The sequence below is a fragment of the Podarcis tiliguerta genome, assembly GCF_965153285.1.
Source record: "Podarcis tiliguerta genome assembly, chromosome: 8".
NCBI classification, from domain to species: Eukaryota; Metazoa; Chordata; class Lepidosauria; order Squamata; family Lacertidae; genus Podarcis; species Podarcis tiliguerta.
In genome coordinates this window covers 66360592-66380931 of record NC_139541.1, presented here as the reverse complement: position 1 = coordinate 66380931, position 20340 = coordinate 66360592, and the positions used below count along the sequence as shown (strand labels likewise).

General features: G+C 45.2%; 1 protein-coding gene across 1 annotated transcript in view; it reads right to left on the bottom strand.

The window, feature by feature from the left end:
* Positions 1-7025: 7025 nt before the first annotated feature.
* SERINC2 (serine incorporator 2) overlaps positions 7026-20340 on the bottom strand; it is a 31276-nt gene continuing 17961 nt past the window's right edge. The window contains exons 6-10 of the mRNA XM_083455597.1: positions 18084-18253; positions 17175-17265; positions 14539-14683; positions 12544-12756; positions 7026-7725 (exon numbers count right to left, since the gene is read on the bottom strand). Coding sequence (XP_083311723.1) covers positions 7587-7725; positions 12544-12756; positions 14539-14683; positions 17175-17265; positions 18084-18253 — 758 coding nt within the window. The 3' untranslated portion in view covers positions 7026-7586. The remainder of the gene's footprint in view (positions 7726-12543; positions 12757-14538; positions 14684-17174; positions 17266-18083; positions 18254-20340) is intronic.

Below are 20340 nucleotides of genomic sequence, written 5' to 3'. Positions count from 1 at the left end.
AAAATAAAATAAAATCCATGGGTGCACTGCCAGCACGCTCTGAAAGTGATTAACTTTGTTTTCAATGTGGCTGTTAACTGGCTTACACGCATAAATACAGTACTTGTTGACTGCTCCAGAATTCTTCTTCTGTTTCATTTCCAATATATTGCCAACACAAGATATTTCCTAGGAAAAATGGGAGGATACAGTCCATTAGATAATAGTCTTCAATAATATCTTTACCATTTACAGGCAGATATTGTGATTCTCAACAACAGCAAGCAGCTGAATTCAGCCACTTTGGCTCAGAATGTCCCTGATATGCTTTGGCCAGCGATTCTGCTTCTCCTCCAGACAGGGCAGACCCAAGACATTTTGACACCGAAGGCAAACCCAAGGAAAGGTTGTGAGTAAAGATGTACATCAGGAACAAGAACTACATTGAGATCTGTTGCCCCTTGGATCTTGTCGCCTTCAGTAGTTGCCTCACGGCTGGACTGCTCCTGCCTCCAGCGGAATATGGGGTTTGTGGAGGGAAGTATAGCACCTGCTTTGCTTGCAGAAGATCCCAGTTTTGACCCACAGGTTCTCCAGATGAAGGATCTCAGGTTGAAGAGGATGAGAAAGAGACTCTGCCCAAGACTTAGGAGAATCGACTGCTGCCAAACAGAGTCTTCACCTAAAGAAGTAACATCTGCAACAAAATGTTGTGATGTGGAATGCTCCTGTCTATCGTTCCAGCCAGCCATGTTCTCTTCTAGGAAACTCCATTCCATTCCATCTCGCCCTGCTTTTCCATTTCCTCCTTGCAACAGACACTCAGTATTCGTAGCCACTGAGCATGCTCAGTGCTCACTGAGCCGTTCTGGAGATGTTCTTTTTCCTCCTCAAAATCCCTTTGTAACCTCGTGATCCTCCCAAACATACCCGTACTTCTCCTCTTGCTTCTCAGCCAGCCCATTGTGGCTCTGCAATCCTGTTGGCACTTACCAGCTGAGTTTGCTATTAAAGGGAGCAACAGTCCCATGATCTGACTCATTGTGACATAATATACAGTGGAACCTCGGGTTAAGTACTTAATTCGTTCTGGAGGTCCGTTCTTAACCTGAAACTGTTCTTAACTGAAGCACCAATTTAGCTAATGGGACCTCCTGCTGCTGCCGCGCCACCAGAGCATGATTTCTGTTCTCATCCTGAAGCAAAGTTCTTAACCTGAGGAAATATTTCTGGGTTAACAGAGTCTATAACCTGAAGTGTATGTGACCTACAGCATATGTAACCCGAGGTACCACTGTAGTTGCATGGAATCAGCTCCTTCTACCCCCTAATGCACCGAACTTTCTCTCTTGAGACCAAGGCTCTCTGCACATGTTTTAATTCATTCTCTCTCTCTCTCTCTCTCTCTCTCTCTCTCTCTCTCTCTCTCCCTCCCCAAATAAGTGATGCACAACTCCTAGTGTAGGGAATGCAGGCGTTTAAAAACGACAGCCACACCAACTCAAAGGTCACCACTGATGTCCTCCATTTGACCTGCCTGGCTCTGTATACTTTGCTCCTGCCAAACAAGCATGGACAACATTTCAATTACTCCTGTTTCTAAGACAAGGGGTTCTTGAAAGCAGAAAACACTTAGGAAACCATTAAGCCCACTGGAGTCATCAGAAAGTTTTTCAAGGTTGCATGCAGTGGCTGGAACAGACCCCTATCTATTCATTGTATGCCATCATCTATTTAGTGTCTATCTGCATTTGTCAAAGAAAGATGCTCATTATTGCCCATCCTTTCAAAACCAATTTTTACTGACATCAGTAAGCTAATAAAGAACTGCCTGCCTGGGTCTCTGAGTAGGAAAAGAAGGGGGGGGGACCACACATAATAGATTGTTCTTCACTTATGCCACCAATTGGATTAGGAACATAATTCTGGCTTAATTAATTAACAAATTTGATGCGCCCAGCAAAACAGGCTGCAGTCTCATAAGCATTGCTCCAGGTCCCAACTGAATCCTTTCAGAAGAGTAACTTGGAGCAGGGATAATCATATGACTTTATTTGTTTCTGCCATAAGCCGTAACAACATTACAAAACGATGCCCAGCCTCGCACTAAGAAACAGCATGAACACACTAACAAATTGAGAGGGAGAGAGAGAGAGAGAGAGAGAGAGAGAGAGAGAGAGAGAGAGAGAGGTACTCAGGTTACAGACGCTTCAGGTTACAGATGCTTCAGGTTGCAGACTACGCTAACCCAGAAATAGTGCTTCAGGTTAAGAACTTTGCTTCCCAATGTAGATCTTTATACCCACCTTGTTCCTGATGTAGATCTTCACTCAACTCTTCTTTCCTGGTGGTCCGCCATTTTGTGGTTCGCCTCAGATGCCAAAACATCTTGGGCCAGCCCTAATCATGGCTTAGCCCACAGAAATACAGTGGTACCTCGGGTTACAGACGCTTCAGGTTATAGACTCCGCTAACCTAGAGATAGTACCTTGAGTTAAGAACTTTGCTTCAGGATGAGAACAGATATTGTGCTCCGGCGGCGCGGTGGCAGCAGGAGGCCCCATTAGCTAAAGTGATGCTTCAGGTTAAGAACAGTTTCAGGTTAAGAACGGACCTCCAGAACAAATTAAGTTCTTAACCCGAGGTACCACTGTGTGTACACACACACACACACACACACACACACACTGGCCCTGTCATTAGGTAGAATGAAACAGGTGCCTTCAGTGGGTTCATTGTAAATAATTCCAAATATCAGTTCCTGGAAATCACATGAGAGGAGAGTGCTTTTGTGGCTCGGTCCTGCTTGCCTCCCAAAGGCATCTGGTTGGCCACTGTGAGAACAGGATGCTGGGTTGGATGGGCCCATTGGCCTGATCCAGCAGGCTCTTGTTTTTGTTTGTTTGTTAGAGTTATAAACCACCCTTCATCAAGAAAACTCAGGATGGTTCGCAAGATAAAATGCGAGATAAATCCACAGACAACTACAAGAAACATCTGCAAAGCAATAGCCCCTCCTTCTCCCACAAACACATTTAAACGGCTGTGGAATATTAATCAGCCAAAGGCCTTGGTGAAGAGGAACGTTTTTACCCGGTGGCTAAAGAGTCATAAGGAAGGCGCCATGTGAGCCTCCCCAGGGAGAGCATTCCACAAATGGGGAGCCACTGCAGAAAAGGCCCATTCGCGTCTTGCCACTGTCCAGACCTCATGTGAAAGAGGCACACGATGAAAGGCCTCAGATGAGGAACACAAGAGTCTGGGTTGGTTTATATGGGGGAGAAGCGGTCCTTGAGCCATTGAAGGCTTTATAGGGCAAAACCAGCACTTTGAATTGGGCCTGGGAGCTAATTGGCAGCTAGTGCAGTCAGGCCAGAATCTTCTCATGCTCTCGTGTTTTCTTTGTGTTTTTCAAAACTGCTATGTACATGGAAATGTGCAGTGTTGTTGCTACTATTAAAATGAGGCTGCATTTTAAATTGTATTTTAACCCGTATTTTCATAAACTGGTTTTTCTGGTTTTTGGTTTGTTTCCTCCCCATTATGGAGAGCCAGTGTGGTGTAGTGGTTAAGAGCGGTAGTCTCGTAATCTGGGGAACCGGGTTCGCGTCTCCGCTCCTCCACATGCAGCTGCTGGGTGACCTTGGGCCAGTTACACTTCTTTGAAGTCTCTCAGCCCCACTCACCTCACAGAGTGTTTGTTGTGGGGGAGGAAGGGAAAGGAGAATGTTAGCCGCTTTGAGACTCCTTAAAGGGAGTGAAAGGCGGGATATCAAATCCAAACTCTTCTTCTTCTTCTTCTTTATTGTAATTTTATTGGTGTTAGCCGCCCTTAGCCTGGCTCTGGCCAGGGAGGGCAGGGTATAAAAGAAACATTATTATTATTATTATTATTATTATTATTATTATTATTATTATTATTATTATTATTAACATTTCATGGTTCTCCAGGGTTTGAGGTAGGAGATGCTCCCGGCCTTACCTGGAGATGCCAAGAATCGAACCCAGTGACTTTTGCATGCAAAGGAGGTGCTCTACTACTGAGCTGTGGGCCTGACCTCTACGGATCTCTTCTTCCAATGGAATTGTTTAAATAATAAATATTATTACTATTATTATTAATTTCTACCCCGCCCATCTGGCTGGGTTTCCCCAGCCATTCTGGGCGGCTATTAAAAATATTAATATTTTTAAAAGTGTGTGCATTGCTTTAAAATCCCATTAGTGGCCAATACCAATGATGTCACTGAGTCTGCCTCCTTGAGATTATTGGAAAGGCACTAATCGGCTTCTTACTTTGTCCAGTGACCACATCAGAAGGGGCACGTCGATACATGCTGCTCAATAAACAATTGCACTGGAAGCCTTTTAATTCTCTTAAGCGGCATCGCCGCCTAGGAGAGACGGACAGGACAGGTCATGCTCACCACGTCATGTGATGAGAGCAGAGCAGAGGAATCAGCTTCAAGCAGGAAGTTGCCTGCATCTGAGTGGCAGTGGTGCTTTAGAGAGGTACCACTGAATTTAGAGCTGAGGGGGTGGCCCAAGAGATCGACCGATCACATCCTGTGCTTGCAGCCAGGCTGGGACAACACATAGAGCCGTGGGCTGCCTGCAACTTAGCAGATTGCAAGTCACACCTGGCCACACCAGCAGAAAGGAAAGAGTCGTAAGGCCAAACAAGAGGTCTACAGAAAGAGAGAGTTATGATGGGCAGGTCTATCAACATCTATTTGCTGTCTAGATGCTTTTTGCATACATGGAGATTGAACATCTAGAGTGGGCAAGCACCTCACGCCCTCCTTTTGAACCTTCAGAGAAATCAGGCGGGCTGAGACTGTTCTGAACTATCCAGCAAGTTAATATCTTGCAAAATTGGTTCCTTCCCCAGTATAGAAAGCTACTTTGACTGCTATGCAAAAAGGACCTCAGTTGCCCTGTGTTTTTAGCACACTTTTAGCAAAACATACCACAATTCCTTGTCCTAGGCTGGTGCTACCCTCTAGTGTTCATGAGAGTGATAGCAGCCTTTCTTGCACAGCTGTAGCTCAAATCTGCCTTCTAATAACTATGGCCTTTGAAAAATTCAAATCCATTTTGGGCATTGGTTATGGGCACTGACAAGGAGGTGGAGTCTGAAATCAGGGAAACCCAATGTAACCCTAAAACCATGATACATCAAATGTCCATTGTTATAGCAAAAGATATCAGGCCAAATTTGTGCACACAGCACTAAACCACGGTTTAGCATGAAGTGACAAGTTTTGACGCAGCCCTGGCATGATCAGAAGCTTCCACTTATGTTTTAGATTAACCACAGTTTAGTGTTACAGCCAAATCGTAATCTCCAACCTGCTTTGCAGAAACAAAGCCAGTTTCTCAAGCAATGGTCAGTAATTGGCTCAGTTCAACAAACCAATCAGTGGGGAACATTTTTCAGCATTGCTTTCTGGGTACCCTTTCTGAGACCCACATGCTACTGGTGAATGGGACCACAGGCAAAAAGTATTATCAGTGTTCAAGGACAAATTCCAGTCAGGCAAACACACTTGGGATAAGAAAGTGAGGTGCGTGGCCTGGGCAGAGTTCCAAGGGTCAGAAAGAAAGAGATTCAGATGTCCACATGCAGCCCCCAGCCATGAAGTTCCTGGCCCTGTGGTAGTCTATTGGCTTGTAGGAGCATGAACTGAGAAGCAATGCCACAAACTCTGGTGGCTTGGGCACCTGTACAGGCTGTGCTGAAGGTCTCCAAGGCCAAATGAGACCCAGATGCTGCCCAGGTGTGTTCTAATGGGAGTGAGAGCATCTCCTGGTCTTCAAGCAAAGACTGGACAGCCATGGGCTTCTTGCATCAAGGCAAGGGATGGTCTCAGCAGGTTATAGGTCTCATCCAGCCCCGTTACTATGAGCTTCTGGTGTCCTTCACCACACAAAGACGTAATTAATTGGCTGCCTTTGCCACAAGGTCACATGCCTAGATGCCTTTAATAGAGGAATTGGACAAGTTTGTGGTAGAGGATAAGCCTATCAAAAGCTATTGGGAGCTTTTAATATTGTTGTATAAGCACTTTTAAGAAGTTTATTGAATTTTCTCCTCTTTGTTATCTGGTGTTAACTGATTTATTTCTTAGCCATTTTGTATTTTATGTGGTTGAGCTACAATAGATGACACCAACATTAATAATGATGATGATGCTTTCAAAGATCATTTTTGTATAAAGTGATGAATGAGAAGTCAATAACAATGCAGGGAGGTAAGATGCGCTCGTGGGTCTCTCAAAATCCTGCATAGGGTTGTTGTTTTTTGTTTGTTTTTGCTGTGATTTGGAGTCAATTTAAAGATGACTGAAATGAAATGTGGATTCTTTCATCATTGCCATTAATTTGATTCTGAACTGATTTTAGAATGTATTTCAGTTAATTGACTGTGATTTTATGTAAATTGTGCTATTTTTACTGTTGTTAGCTGTTCTGAGCCCGGCTTTGGCTGAGGAGGGTGGGTAAGAAATAAAGTATATTATTATTATTATTATTATTATTATTATTATTATTATTATTATTATTATTATTATTGCAAGCCCTCTAGTCAAGAGCAAACAAATGTTCCTTCAACCTCTTGCTACCAAGTTTGGACTATTGATGCCCACCATTTTGCAAAATGTCTCACACATGGAATACTCAATAGAACCTCTCCTCCAATCCCAACCACAGCCATTGTGTGTAAGAGCCAAACCCTAACAATTCAATCTACATCAATGAAATGTCAGCTTTACTTTTTAAGAAGACTCCCTGGAAAAGACCCTGATGTTGGGAAAGATTGAGGACACAAGGAGAAGGGGATGACAGAGGATGAGATGGTTGGACAGTGTTCTTGAAACTACCAAAATGAGTTTGAACAAACTGCGGGAGGCAGTGGAAGACAGGAGTGCCTGGCGTGCTCTGGGTCACAAAGAGTCAGACACAACTAAACGACTAAACAACAAATCCTACTCCTTCCGTGGGAATAGGTGGTATCAAGTCTCATTGGCAGAATTCCAGCGCTGGTATATTTTATGCTCAAGTCTGCTCATTTATTGAAAACTCCCAAGTTACACAAAGTTGCATATCAAAATAAACAAATTTATCCAAAACAAAGAGGTATTCTTGCAATAAGGCAAATTGGCAAAAGGGTTCCTTTAAACAGAGACATTCAAAGTTATTCTCATGCTGAGCATTCTTTAGAAAAATAACTGGTTGGCCATCCTTTAGGGCCTTTTGCAACATGCTTAGAGGTCATCATGAGCAGCAGCAACCTAATCTGTACTGCCCCCTCCCCCAGCAAAGAAAACCATAATGACATATGTGTCAAGTATCACACACAAGTGGACCCATTTCCTTTGTTTAACATATTCTTTGAGAAAAAGAAACAGGCGAAGGCACAAGTGTGGCAGATCTGCTTAGATGCTGAAAGAGCAAAAAGGGATTGCGTGGACAGTTTCGGTGCCCATTCGGACCAGAGCCCACATTTCAAGTAAAGGAACGAAGAGTCTCCTTTGTTAACCCCTTCATCATAGCAACACACACTTCTTCTTTGCATAGCACAAACGGTGTGGCACTACAGACAGCTTTCAGCTGAAGTCGCGATCTGGAAGCACAATGGGGGCTACCAAAGTCCAGACGTACAGGAGAAGCCCAGCCCAGCTTGAAGAAATCTTCACCCAGACTGCAGTCCAAGGGCTGGTCAGCACCAGGTTGTTTGCTTCAGGTCTGAGGAAAGAACACAAGACACAAATCAAGTCTCTGGATTAAGATAAGATTGAAAAATATTGCACCCTGCATCAGCCTTGCCATCACTTGCCAACAATGTCCCATCTCAAGTGCAGATATACATCATGGGTTTCCCTGCCCTCCCAGTAGAAGAAGAAGAAGAAGAGTTTGGATTTGATATCCCGCCTTTCACTCCCTTTCAGGAGTCTCAAAGCGGCTAACATTCTCCTTTCCCTTCCTCCCCCACAACAAACACTCTGTGAGGTGAGTGGGGCTGAGAGACTGTGACTGGCCCAAGGTCACCCAGCAGCTGCATGTGGAGGAGCGGAGACGCGAACCCGGTTACCCAGATTACGTGACTACCGCTCTTAACCACTACACCACACTGACCCAGTAACTGGGTCCTCACAACAACCCTGTGAGGTAGAAGAAGAAGAAGAGTTTGGATTTGATATCCCGCCTTTCACTCCCCTTCAGGAGTCTCAAAGCGGCTAACATTCTCCTTTCCCTTCCACCCCCACAACAAACACTCTGTGAGGTGAGTGAGGCTGAGAGACTTCAAAGAAGTGTGACTAGCCCAAGGTCACCCAGCAGCTGCATGTGGAGGAGCGGAGACGCGAACCCGGTTCCCCAGATTACAAGACTACCGCTCTTAACCACTACACCGCACTAGGTAGGCTAGTCAAAGAGAATGAGTGACCCAATGTCATGCAGTGGGTTTTACAGTGGAGTGGGGATTGGAACCCTGGATCTTCTCGCTGGATCTCCAAGAGGTATCTACACAGTTTCCGCTTCCAAGTGTTCAGGCACACATTGCAAATGAAAGCGCTCAGAAGAGCAATGTGTCGGCAGTTCCTTGGACACAGCCCTCAGCTCCCCAGCTGCATGTTCAAAAAAGATCTGTTTCTCGGTCTCTCAGACACCCCCTTGAAGAAAAGCAAACACTTTTGCTGGCAGGGAAGAAGGTTTGTGTGCGCAGGCTTCAGCAATGGCCATGATGCTTTCTCCAGTTTGCAAACGTGAGCACGGGCTCCAAAACACTGGCAACCCCTGATTTCTACACACTTGGGACAGTGAGCGATGTGGCCTTCAGCAGGCTGTACATCCTGCCCCGCTCCTCCTGAACAAAGCCCATCGTGGATAGCTCAGATTATTCTTGTATTCTTCCTGTGCATGGTTGAACATTTTTTTAAAAGAAAAAATTAAGGCAGCATCTGTGCACAGCTGGACTGCAGCTGCTATCTAGATAGGGAGCTGATGCAATACTGTTTACAAGTCCCCCAAATGCAAAGAACACAACAGCAGGTTTGCAGAAAGCCCAGATCCATCAGACAACTCCTAATGCCGAACTGCACCGTTGACCTATTTAAGAAGGGATACAAAAACCAAATTGTTCTTTATCTTCCGGACAACTTTTGCCTCCTCTGCCTCCGGTAACATTACCGTATTTTTCGCTCTATAGGACGCACTTTCTCCCCTCCAAAAATGAAGGGGAAATGTGTGTGCGTCCTATGGAGCGAATGCAGGCTTTCGCTGAAGCCTGGAGAGCAAGAGGGGTCGGTGCGCACCGACCCCTCTAGCTCTCCAGGCTTCAGGAAGCTATCCGCAAGCCTTCGGAGCATGGTAGGAGTTCCTGCTGGGCTCCCAAGGCTTGCGGATGGCAGCCTGCATCCTGGAGCCCGGGGAGCACAGCGCTGCACACCCCGGGCTTTGGGCAGCTATCCGCCAGCCTTTGGAGCCCGGTGGGAGTTCCCGCCGGGCTCAGAAGGCTTGCGGATAGCAGCAGACTCCAGGAGCGAAGGCTAAAAAGGAAGCCAAGACAGCCAGCGGGATGGATCCATAATTCCCCCCCCCCTTTATTTCCCCCCCCAAGAAAACTAGGTGCGCCCTATGGGCCGGTGTGCCCTATAGAGCGAAAAATACGGTACATACTAGGCCCTTAAGATGACAATTTAGTTCAGGCCTTTAGAATTAACATAAATACAGAACAGCAGGCTGCTGGATCAGGCCAATGGCCCATCTAGTCCGGCATCCTGTTCCCACAGTGGCTGCCCATGGTAAACCTGTGAGCAGGACCAGAGCAACCCTCCCCTCCTGTGGTTCCCAGAAACCAGGATTCAGAAATATGACTGCCTCCAAACATGCATAATAGCAATTGATAGCTTTCTCCTCCATGAATCTGCCCAGCCCTCCTTTTAAAGCCATCTGAGTTGGTGGCCAACACTGCCTCCTATGGGAGTTGCACAGTTTAAGTGTGTGAAGAAGTACTTTCTACTGCTGCCCTCGCCGGTCCTGGAAGGAGCCTTTTAAAAAGTCCCATATGCTCAGAGACTTTGCACCTGTTCATTGGGGGATATAGGAAGCCCAAAACACTTGTTCTTTAGATGTCCCTTTTATGGAGAGGCACGTAGTAAGACCATTGATCCCCTACTGGTGAGGCTCGCTGACCTCCCGGAAAAGCAAAAATTCAACCTTTTCCTGTTAGGCAAAGATCATAAGACAACCCGGATGGTCGCCAGATTCTGTGTACAGATCTGTAGGCGCAGACCATCCCCTGACCCAAACTAGTTCGTTAAGAAAATCCCCAAACTCGGTTCCATCTCTCTGCGATAGCTTATCTTAAAGTTTTAAGTGTCTATACGCTTATCGCATTTATAGATTTTAAAATTATTGTTGTACATTGTTTTAATTGTTGGTTTTCCTTCTGGGATTGTACCCCCAAGTGTGTTTTATAAACAGGTCTCTGACCATAATAAATTATCTATCTATCTATCTATCTATCTATCTATCTATCTATCTACTTTCTTCTGCCTTTTATCCGTTAGAGGAGAGCCAAGAGCCCCTTCTTTCCCCCACAAAGCACTTGTGGCAAGCTGTGTCTTCGTGCTTTGCTTGCTGCCTCATGGTTGCAGTTGCTTCTTACGCCTGTCCTTGCAAATGATCCCGGAAAAAACCCTCTCGAGTCAGTTTTCATTCAGAAACTGAGCACTGGAGAGGGCGGAAGGAGGGGGGTTTCAGGAGAGACGTCTGCTGTCACAGATCGGCTTCCACCGTGCCGCCAATCTCACTGAGACAACGAAATGTTCAGAGCGAAGGCACTGCAGAACACACTGGCAGGAGTACAGGTCACGCCTGGTGCGATGGCAGTGAGTCATGGGCTATAAATAGTCAGGTGCTCACAGCTGGGGATGGGAGGGGCGCCAGGTATATATGGGTTTACAGTCAAGCAAGGCAGAGTTTGAAAACTCCAAGCAGGGATTCTGCAGCGAGCGGGGGGGGGGGGGAGACTGTTTCACAATGGCCTCTCCCTGGAGCACATGCATAGGCAACTCTTCCTATCTGCTCCTCTAGACTTCATGGAGGTCACTCTCTCCTTTCTTCTCACCAAAAAAAAAGTGCTTGATCTTGGAGAACTGATGCTCCATCCTTGTTACCTAGGCAACAGTAGTGGGCAAAGTAGGATACTAGAACTCTCAGAAGAAGAGGAGACCAATTTCTATATACTCCATAAGCCTAGGAAATTCTATCTGTTCTACCTGTGTGTGTGTTCATTTCTCTCTCTCTCTTTTACTTTAGGGGTGCCCTGCTGAAATTTTGCTTCTTAATTAGATAGGCCTTTGGCAACTGGGTGGAAATGAAGCTGACCCCCAGGCTGCTATGGGGGCAACTGGTATTTTAATGTGTTTCCTTGCAATTTAACTATTCTGAAAACTAGCCTGTTTTCCTTCCTTTGCATTTTATAATCATATTTTTAAAATGTTGCAAGCTTGCCTTGAATCCCAACTTGGGAGAAAGGTAGGCTATAAATACATGAAATGAAAAAATAAAATAAAAACTATGCCAGCAAAATGTGCACAGGCTGGCAAACACCCAGCCAGCCACATCCTGCATTTCCAAAGTGTCTTCAGAATGCAGCCTCACCTTCCGTGCATCTGAGTAATCTCAACAGGGAAGGAACCAGACCAGAGAATTAACATGGAAGCGTCATTGGAAGCATTCTAGGCCTCAATGTAAGATTTACAATGCAGATCTTGAAACTGAGGCATCCCTGACATGATGGCCATCCAGCCTCTGCTAAGGACCTCCAGCAAAGGAGAGCCCGCCACCTCTCTAAACAATCTGCTCCCTGTTTCTCATTTTCTGGGGCTGTCCAACCGATCCAACAGAAACCCAGATATTGAAATGAATCAGTTTCAGCCAGATCAGGTGGAGAAAGCTCTGGGTTGCCCCAGTTTAAAACCCTAATAAAACCTTGGAGTTGGTTCAACATCGATTTGGTGCCCAGATCAAGGTTTGGTCAACCCCCAAATTAGAACAGATCTGAAGTGCCACATTGGGCCTGGATTAGAGGTGGACATGCACGCCCCTATTTTATTATTTATTATATTTTTTATCAAATTTATACACTGCCTGATTGAAAAAAAACAACAAATCTCAAAGTGGTTTACCTAAAAGATAAAACAATCAAATTATAAACAAGAAGAACTGACAGCTATCATGCTAAGACGCTGAAAAAATTAAAAGCGAAAACAAATTAAAACTCACGTCGACTTTCTAAGCACCTGGGTAGGCTGGTCTAAACAAAAGCGCTTTCAGCAGGTGTTAAAAAGAGTACAGTGAAGGCATCAGCCCGAAATAAACAGGCAGGGAATTACAAAGTTCCACACTAAACAATGTGCAATGCTATTTTCTTTCAACGTTTCCCCAAAGTCTGCTTTCCTGCAGATTTCCACCCACCAGGCTCTGCTCCTGCCATCGGCAGCAAACAGAGAACAATTCTGCTCCCTCCTCCTGCACGGGAGCGACAGTTGCACACACCTGTACCAGTTTGTGAGCGTCATCATGATGTAGAGGGAAGCCAGGAAGAGGCAGATGTGGAAAAAAGTGTAGTTGTACGTCACTCCATCCTCTTCGTTGTCATAAGCCCGGCGCGCGTCGCCTTCAAAGCCAGCATTGCCCCCTTCAATCATAGCTGGGCTCTCCTCCGTCAGCATCATCCTGTTCACTTCGACGTGGTCCGAGGAGCGGATGCTGTAGGCAAAGCAAGGAGAAGAACGTCAGTTGCATGCCCCTTCGTCCCTCGCTATGTTTTCGGTGCTGTTTTGAGTGCATATGCATACACCACTATGTGCCTGAATACATATATATATGGACGTTCGGGTTGCAAACATGATCCATGCGGGATGCACGTTCACAACCCGCAGTGGCCGCAAGCCACAGCGGTGCATCTGCACACATGTGGGTTGCGATTCGGTGCTTCTGCACATGCGCAAAGCGCGATTTAGCACTTCTGCACATGCGCGACCACTGAAATCCGGAAGTAACCCATTCCGGTACTTCCAGGTTTTGGTGGGTTCGTAACCCAAAAAAACACAACCTGAAGCATCTGTAACCCAAGGTATGACTGTATAATGTTATGTTTATAGACAGCTGTGCACACAGCTTTTCTTCAGTTAACAGGGGAAGGGATCTACTACTCATTGCCAGCAGGGGGAGACTGGAAGCTAACATAAGCTCAATGTACTTTGAGTCTATCATGTGCGAGATCAGCAAGCGACCAGTTCTGGGTGCTCTCCTTTAGGCAGAATATACTTAAAGTAGAATAGGCTCAGACAGGCTGATGTGCAAGGTCTGAAGGGTTCAGAAGCCTGGGTCTCTTAGAAATAAGGATGCAAGCTGAGGCTATGTTTGTCAGACACAGATGCTCATTCTAGAGTACTTTCCTCGCTCACAGCTATATAGAGTGGTCTTCCTTCTGCAATACTTTGTAAGCCCTGGGGTGGAGTAGTCTATGTTTAAATCACAGCAGCTTAGAATCCTGTTCTTGGTCAAGGAATGACTCTGCCACAGACATTACAGGTGCCTATCTAGCTGTCTACTGTGGGGCAGCAAATAAAGTGCTTGGCAGACATTCTTACTCTTTTTCTCCACTTATGTTCTACAGTGATACCTTGGTTCTCAAACGTCTTTGTTCTCAAACACCAGAAGCCCAGAAGTAAGTGTTCCAGTTTTCAGACGTTTTTCAGAAGCTGAACACCCAATGCGGCCGTCGGCTGTTATTTCAGGGGCACCTGCACCAATCAGAAGCTGTGCCTTGGTTTTTGAACATTTTGGAAGTCAAATGAACTTCCAGAATGAATTAAGTTTGGCACTTTCTATTTATTTTGCATTTTTGTTCTTGAGGCTTTTTTGGTAATTTTGTTTTTGTGATGGTGTGGAACCCAATTCAGCTACTGATAGATTGATTGTGTGACTGCGGAAATGGATAAAAGCCCTCCATCCAAACAATGACTATCATCAGTGCAGGTAAGAAAATAAATTAATTTTAATTTTTAACATCTAGAATACTGTCTTATTTATTTTGTAGTACAGTACATTGATACTTGCTTTCACTTTATGGATCAATGGTCTCGTTAGAAAGTAAAATTCATGTTAAATTGCTGTTTTAGGGGTTGTTTTTAAAAGTCTGGAATGGATTAATGCATTTTGCATTACTTTCTATGGGGAAGTGTGCCTTGGTTTTGGAACGCTCCAGTTCTGAAACGGACTTCCGGAACAGATTAAGTTTGAGAACCAAGTTACCACTGTATTTGAAAACAAAGCAAAAGCTCCAACAGCATCATAATTCTCCACTGCTCATGTATTAAGATGCCTCATATTAAAATCAGTCCTTTGAACCATCTAACTCTCTATTCTCTATACCAGGAGGCCTATGGCAGAGCTGGAGAACCTTAGGCCCTGGGGCAGAACATGGCCTTCAAGACACCTAATAAGTTAGATGAGTTTGGTGTCTAAATGAATATGGATTCCTACCTTATGAAGAATGTGCAGAGGATGAAGATGACCAACCCCACAATGCTCGGAGCATCCCACCACTGAGTTGGTTGTCCACCAGCAGGAAGGGTGCTGGTGCCATTGCCCTCCATTCGAATCAGAAGAGTCGGGTTGCAGTATTTGTCTGCAAATTAAAAATGGACAAACATCTCAAACAGGTGTGGGGAACCTTGAGCTTTGCAGACATTGCTGAATGCCAGATCAACTTCCTTCCAGACACCCTGCACACAGGAAAAGCACACTCAGAACTTCTCACCCCCCTGAAAATAAATCACATATCCTTTCTGGGGAAGTATTCTGTGCTGTCAGGTCTGCAGAGATGAGACTTCTCATCAAACCAAGAACCTGCGAAGACAGATTCTGTGGGCTGCTGTAGAAACAAGTCATTGCCCTGTTCTCCCACATGACAATACAAACAACAGGCTGAGCTACAACAAGAGGGCATGTCTTTCAAGCCAAGATCAATATGTCTCCGGGAAAAAGAGGGAACAAAATCCTAAGTTTGAACAGGGAGGGGTAAATGATAGAAATGTCATCGTGACACGGAGACACACTGGCATCAGTTCCATAACATGCACACAGTGAATGAGATCAAACTTGGAATCCTCTCCGGGGTTTTTTCTCTCATGATACTGGGTTGAAGTCTGTCTCATTGCTTTTGCCAAAGCCTCCTTTTAAGGAGGGGAAAGGGGGATACTGGTCCCAGACTTGCAGACACAGTCATCCAATTTCTGCACATGGGGAGAAAACAGCAAGGAAACAAGCATGTAAGTGGACACTTCCCCCAAGAATAGTGCCACAATAGTTAACTCAGTCAGTGTGGCTTTATTTAGAAAACTTAGACCAGGGAGGATAGGGATATATTAATTGAGGGGTACAGAGTACAAATACATCCTTTCAAGCACCAGCCACTGGTGTGGAATGTAAACACTGGGATACAGTGGTACCTTGGTTTGCATACGTTTTGGATTACAAACATGTCAAACCCGGAAGTGCGTGTCCTGGTTTGCAACCTTTTTTTGGATTACAACCCATTTTTTTGGATTACAACCCATTTTTTTGGATTACGAACAAATTCTTTTTGGAGGCCCCACTGGCGAAAGCACACCTTGGGTTACAACCTGTTTTGGTTTACAAACACACCTCCAGAACGGATTATGGTTGCAAACCAAGGTACCACTGTACTCATGTCAGCACATGAAGAAGAAGAAGAAGAAGAAGAAGAAGAAGAAGAAGAAGAAGAAGAAGAAAAAGAAGAAGAAGAAACAACCTATGGTTACGTGAAACATACTCAATAAAGACACGACGTAACCAGCTGTACTTTTGAGTAAATAAGGCATACTATTCATTGTATCAAATTGTAGATTTCAACAGAAGTCTCCTAAAGTGCAACGAAAAAAGCAGAAGACCCAGTGGATCAGTTCATTCTCTAGTCAGTTCATGCAACAGGTCCATACATGTATAAGTATCTATTCCACCTGTCTGTTCTTAGAGTCCAATAATCCACATGAAGGGTTGTTACAGTTCCACAGAATCCTTTCACATAGTCTCAAACAAGGATTTCCAGAATATTAGCCTTGTTTCGCCATCCTAGGAAATCCTTGTCTTGGACTCTGTGAAAGGATTCAGTGGAACTTCCGTTGAAATCTACAATTTGATACAATGGATAGTATACCTTATTTATTCAAAAGTACAGCCGGTTACGTCTTGTGTGTTTATTGAGCACATGAGAAGAGCCTGCTGGGTCAGGCCAGCCAGAATCCTGTTCTCATAGTGGACAGCCAGATACCCTAATGGGAAACATGCAAGCAGGATCTGACCACAAGAGCAGTCTCCCCTCCTGTGGTTTCCAGAAAGCAGGATTTAGAAGCATGACTGCCTCCAACTGTGGAGGCAGAGCATAGTCATCATGGCTAGTAGCCATCTGTAGCCCTCTCCTGCATGAATTTGCCCAATCATCTTTTAAAGCCATCTCAGTTGGTGACTAAGACCACCTCCTTCAGGAGCGAGTTCCATAGTTTAACGATGCACTGCATGAAGAAGTAAGTGCAAGCTTGCACACAAATATGCACGGAAGTGCACACAGGAAAATCAGTTCTGTGTTACCCACGTGCACATTTACAGTGGTGTGTACACAACCACAGGCATGCTTAAAGATTAGGCTGAAAAGGAAAGAGCCTTTTCAGTGGTGGCTCCTTAATTGGAGATTGTGCCTAGAACTTAGTTCAATTAGTCTTAGGGCTTTTTTAAAAAAAAGTCCAAGCCTTCCACTGAATTTAGAACTGTCTTCTTATAGCGGCTTTCCCTATTTGGTGTTTTCCTTATATTATTGGACTACAACTTCCATCAGCCCTGATCAAAATAACCAGTGATGATGGGAATTGTAGTCCAGCAAGAGTAGGTTGGGGAAGACTCTTATATGGCATTTTCATTTTTCTCTGCGAACTCTGTTTTACTATGGTTTTCATTTGCTTGTAAACCCTTTTGGATCTTTTCCTCCCAATGGTTTTTTTCTTTAAAGAAAACCAAAAGCAAACAAAAACAAAATAAAGGATACACAGTATTAAGAATAAAAGTAAATGAAATAAGTTCATTGTTGGGAAAATGCTACTTACTTGGGACATTTGCCAAGGCTGACCAGGTGATGAACATAGTATAGAGTGTAATGATGGAGGCTTGCAGCAGCCCTGAGTGAGGCTGGGCATCCTGTAGAGGAAGAGGAACAGCACCTGTTTAAAGTACCGAAGAATATTTGGTGCAAAATCAGGGCTGAACAAGGCACGGTGTTAAATGCTTCTTTGCATTTAACACACAGGGGAGCTGTTGTGGTCTTTAAAATAAAACTGCATCAAGCTAGGGCTTTTAAAAATATAAAGAGAAAAACATAACTTAATTCTTTCGTCCCCTAGCACCCAAGTGTGTGTGTGTATTTTAAATACTAGCTTTTTGGGCAGGGTGAAGCAGAGCCTCAGGACTTCGGTAGGGGAAGAAAAGGTTAAATTCCCTGTCCATGACTGTTCTGATCGTTTTAATTAGCAGTATGTGCACACCCCAGTTGATACCCCCTCTCTCTCTCTCTCTCTCTCTCTCTGTGTGTGTGTGTGTGTGAGAGAGAGGGGGGGGGGGATGGGGTGGGGGAGAGAGAGTGTGTTTCAAATGCAGAGACACATCTCAAGTCATGTCTACTTAGGCCAGACATCCCCAAACTCGACCCTCCAGATGTGTTTTGGGACTACAACTCCCATCATCCCTAGCTAATAGGACCAGTGGTCAGGGATGATGGGAATTGTAGTCCCAAAACATCTGAAGGGCGGAGTTTGGGAATGCCTGACTTAGGCCTTCAAGACATTGTGTTGCATCTTTCTGATACACAAGCCACCTAGTGTGAGCTTTGCTCCAAAGGTGCCCAAGTTAATAGAATGTCAGGAAGTGTGGCGTCATGGTTAGAATGCCAGACCAGGACCTGGGAGAGCTCCACAAATTTCACCAGTGAGCAGCCTTGGATTCTCAGTGCAGCATCTTACCTGGACCTTGGGCAGGATGGAAACCACGGACACAATCACACAGAAGATGAGGTTAAGGCTGATGAGCGCCTTGTTTTCTGTACAACCGTCTGCCTTTGTGTAATACACATAGAGCAGCACCACCGCAGCGATGGAGACAGCGTAGAAGAGGAACGTGAAGATGAAGAGGGCTGAGAAAAGAAAGCGGGGGAGATGTTGATACACAGCTCGCCAGTAAGCCAGGAGGAAAGTGGACTTCCACCCACTGTTGGACTAGAACATCTATCAGCTGCAGCTGTAGCATGGCTGATGGTCCAGAATAATGGGGAAGTTGTAGTCCAACCACATTTGGAAGGCCACAAATCCCACCCTCCACATTTGAAAATATTTATTTATTTATTTCCCATCTGGCTGGGTTTCCGCAGCCACCCTGGGCTGCTCCCAACAGAATATTAAAAACACAATAAAACACCAAACATTAAAAATGTCCCTAAACAGGGCTGCCTTCAGATGCTTTCTAAAAGTCAGATAGTTGTTTATTTCCTTGACATCTGATGCAAGAGTGTTCCACAGGGCAGGTGCCACTACTGAAAAGACCCTCTGCCTGGTTCTCCTGACCTCACTTCTCGCAGTGAGGAAACCGTCAGAAGGCCCTCGGAGATGGACTTCAGTGTCCAGGCTGAACGATGGGGGTGGAGATGCTCCTTCAGGTATACTTGGCCGAGGCCATTTAGGGCTTTAAAGGTCAGCACCAACACTTTGAATTGTGCTTGGAAATGTACTGGGAGCCAGTGTAGGTCTTTCAAGACCAGTGTTATATGGTCTCAGTGACCGCTCCCAGTCACCAGTCTAGCTGCTGCATTCTGGATTAGTTGTAGTTTCTTGGTCACCTTCAAAGGTAGCCCCACATAGAGCGCATTGCAGTAGTCCAAGCGAGAGATAACCAGAGCAATCACCACTCTGGCGAGACAGTCTGTGGGCAGGTAGGGTCTCAGCCTGCCTACCAGATGGAGCTGGTAGACAGCTGCCCTGGACACAGAATTGACCTGCACCATCCAATCCTTTCATTTCCCAGAACTTTTCTCCATTGTGTCTGCTGTTTTTGCAAGTTCTCTTTGAGCCAATACTAATGGCACCATCAAACGCACGTCTGCTCAGAATTAAGTTCAATGAGTTCAATGGGTGTTTCCAAGTAAGTGGGCATATGGACAGGTGTAGCAGTCATGCACAATCCTCCAGATTGCACCAGACTCCCAACTCCCATCAGCCTCAGACAGGGTTGCCAATGGTCAGTGATGGTAGGAGCTGCAGCCCAATGGCATCTTGAGGGCAACAGATTCCCCGTCCCTGCAGTAAGAGGGATACTTCCCAGATGCTCAGAGGAACCAGATTTTAAAACAAAACCATGCTGGTTCCTTGCCCTGATCCAAAGTCTCTCCCCATGCAATGGAATGGAGTGGGAGCTTATCTGTTTGCAGTAGGACAGTCTGTGCATTGCTTTTTAGTTTTAAAAAAGTGAGGGGAGGGATAACAAAATGAAGGAGGGAAAAACAGAATCAGGACAGGATCTTGTTACACTCAACATGTTTGGGAGGGGTTCTTGGTGGGTCTGATTATACCCTCGGTCCAGTATACCTGAAGGAGCATCTCCACCCCCATCGTTCTGCCTGGACACCAAGGTCCAGTGCCAAGGGCCTTCTGGCGGTTCCCTCCCTGCAAGAAGCCAAGTTACAGGGCCTTCTCGGTAGTGGCACCCGCCCTATGGAACGCCCTCCCACCAGATGTCAAAGAGAAAAACAACTACCAGACTTTTAGAAGACACCTGAAGGCAGCCCTGTTTAGGGAAGCTTTTAATGTTTAATAGACTATTGTATTTTAATATTCTGTTGCAAGCCGCCCAGAGTGGCTGGGTAAAACCAGCCAGATGGGCGGGGTATAAATAATATATTATCATTATTATTATTCCCACTAAGTTTGATTATAACTAAAAGAAATTATTGAAAGAGGAGGATTCACAGAGACTAATAAGAACCAATACACACTGTTTGACATATAGTTATGTTCTTGGAGTAGCTAAGAGAGCAGAAAAATACAGCACTAATAGAAAAATATACATACTAGGGGTTCGACCCCTGCATACTTCACTCACCAACCCTTGCCAAATTCACCCCTCCTCTCAGACCAAATCTCAGCTTGCCCACTCCCAGTTCCCTCCTCCTTGCCCTCTAACACTGCTGCGGTGGTCCAGGAGCTCTGAGAACCCAGTCTGCTATCATGC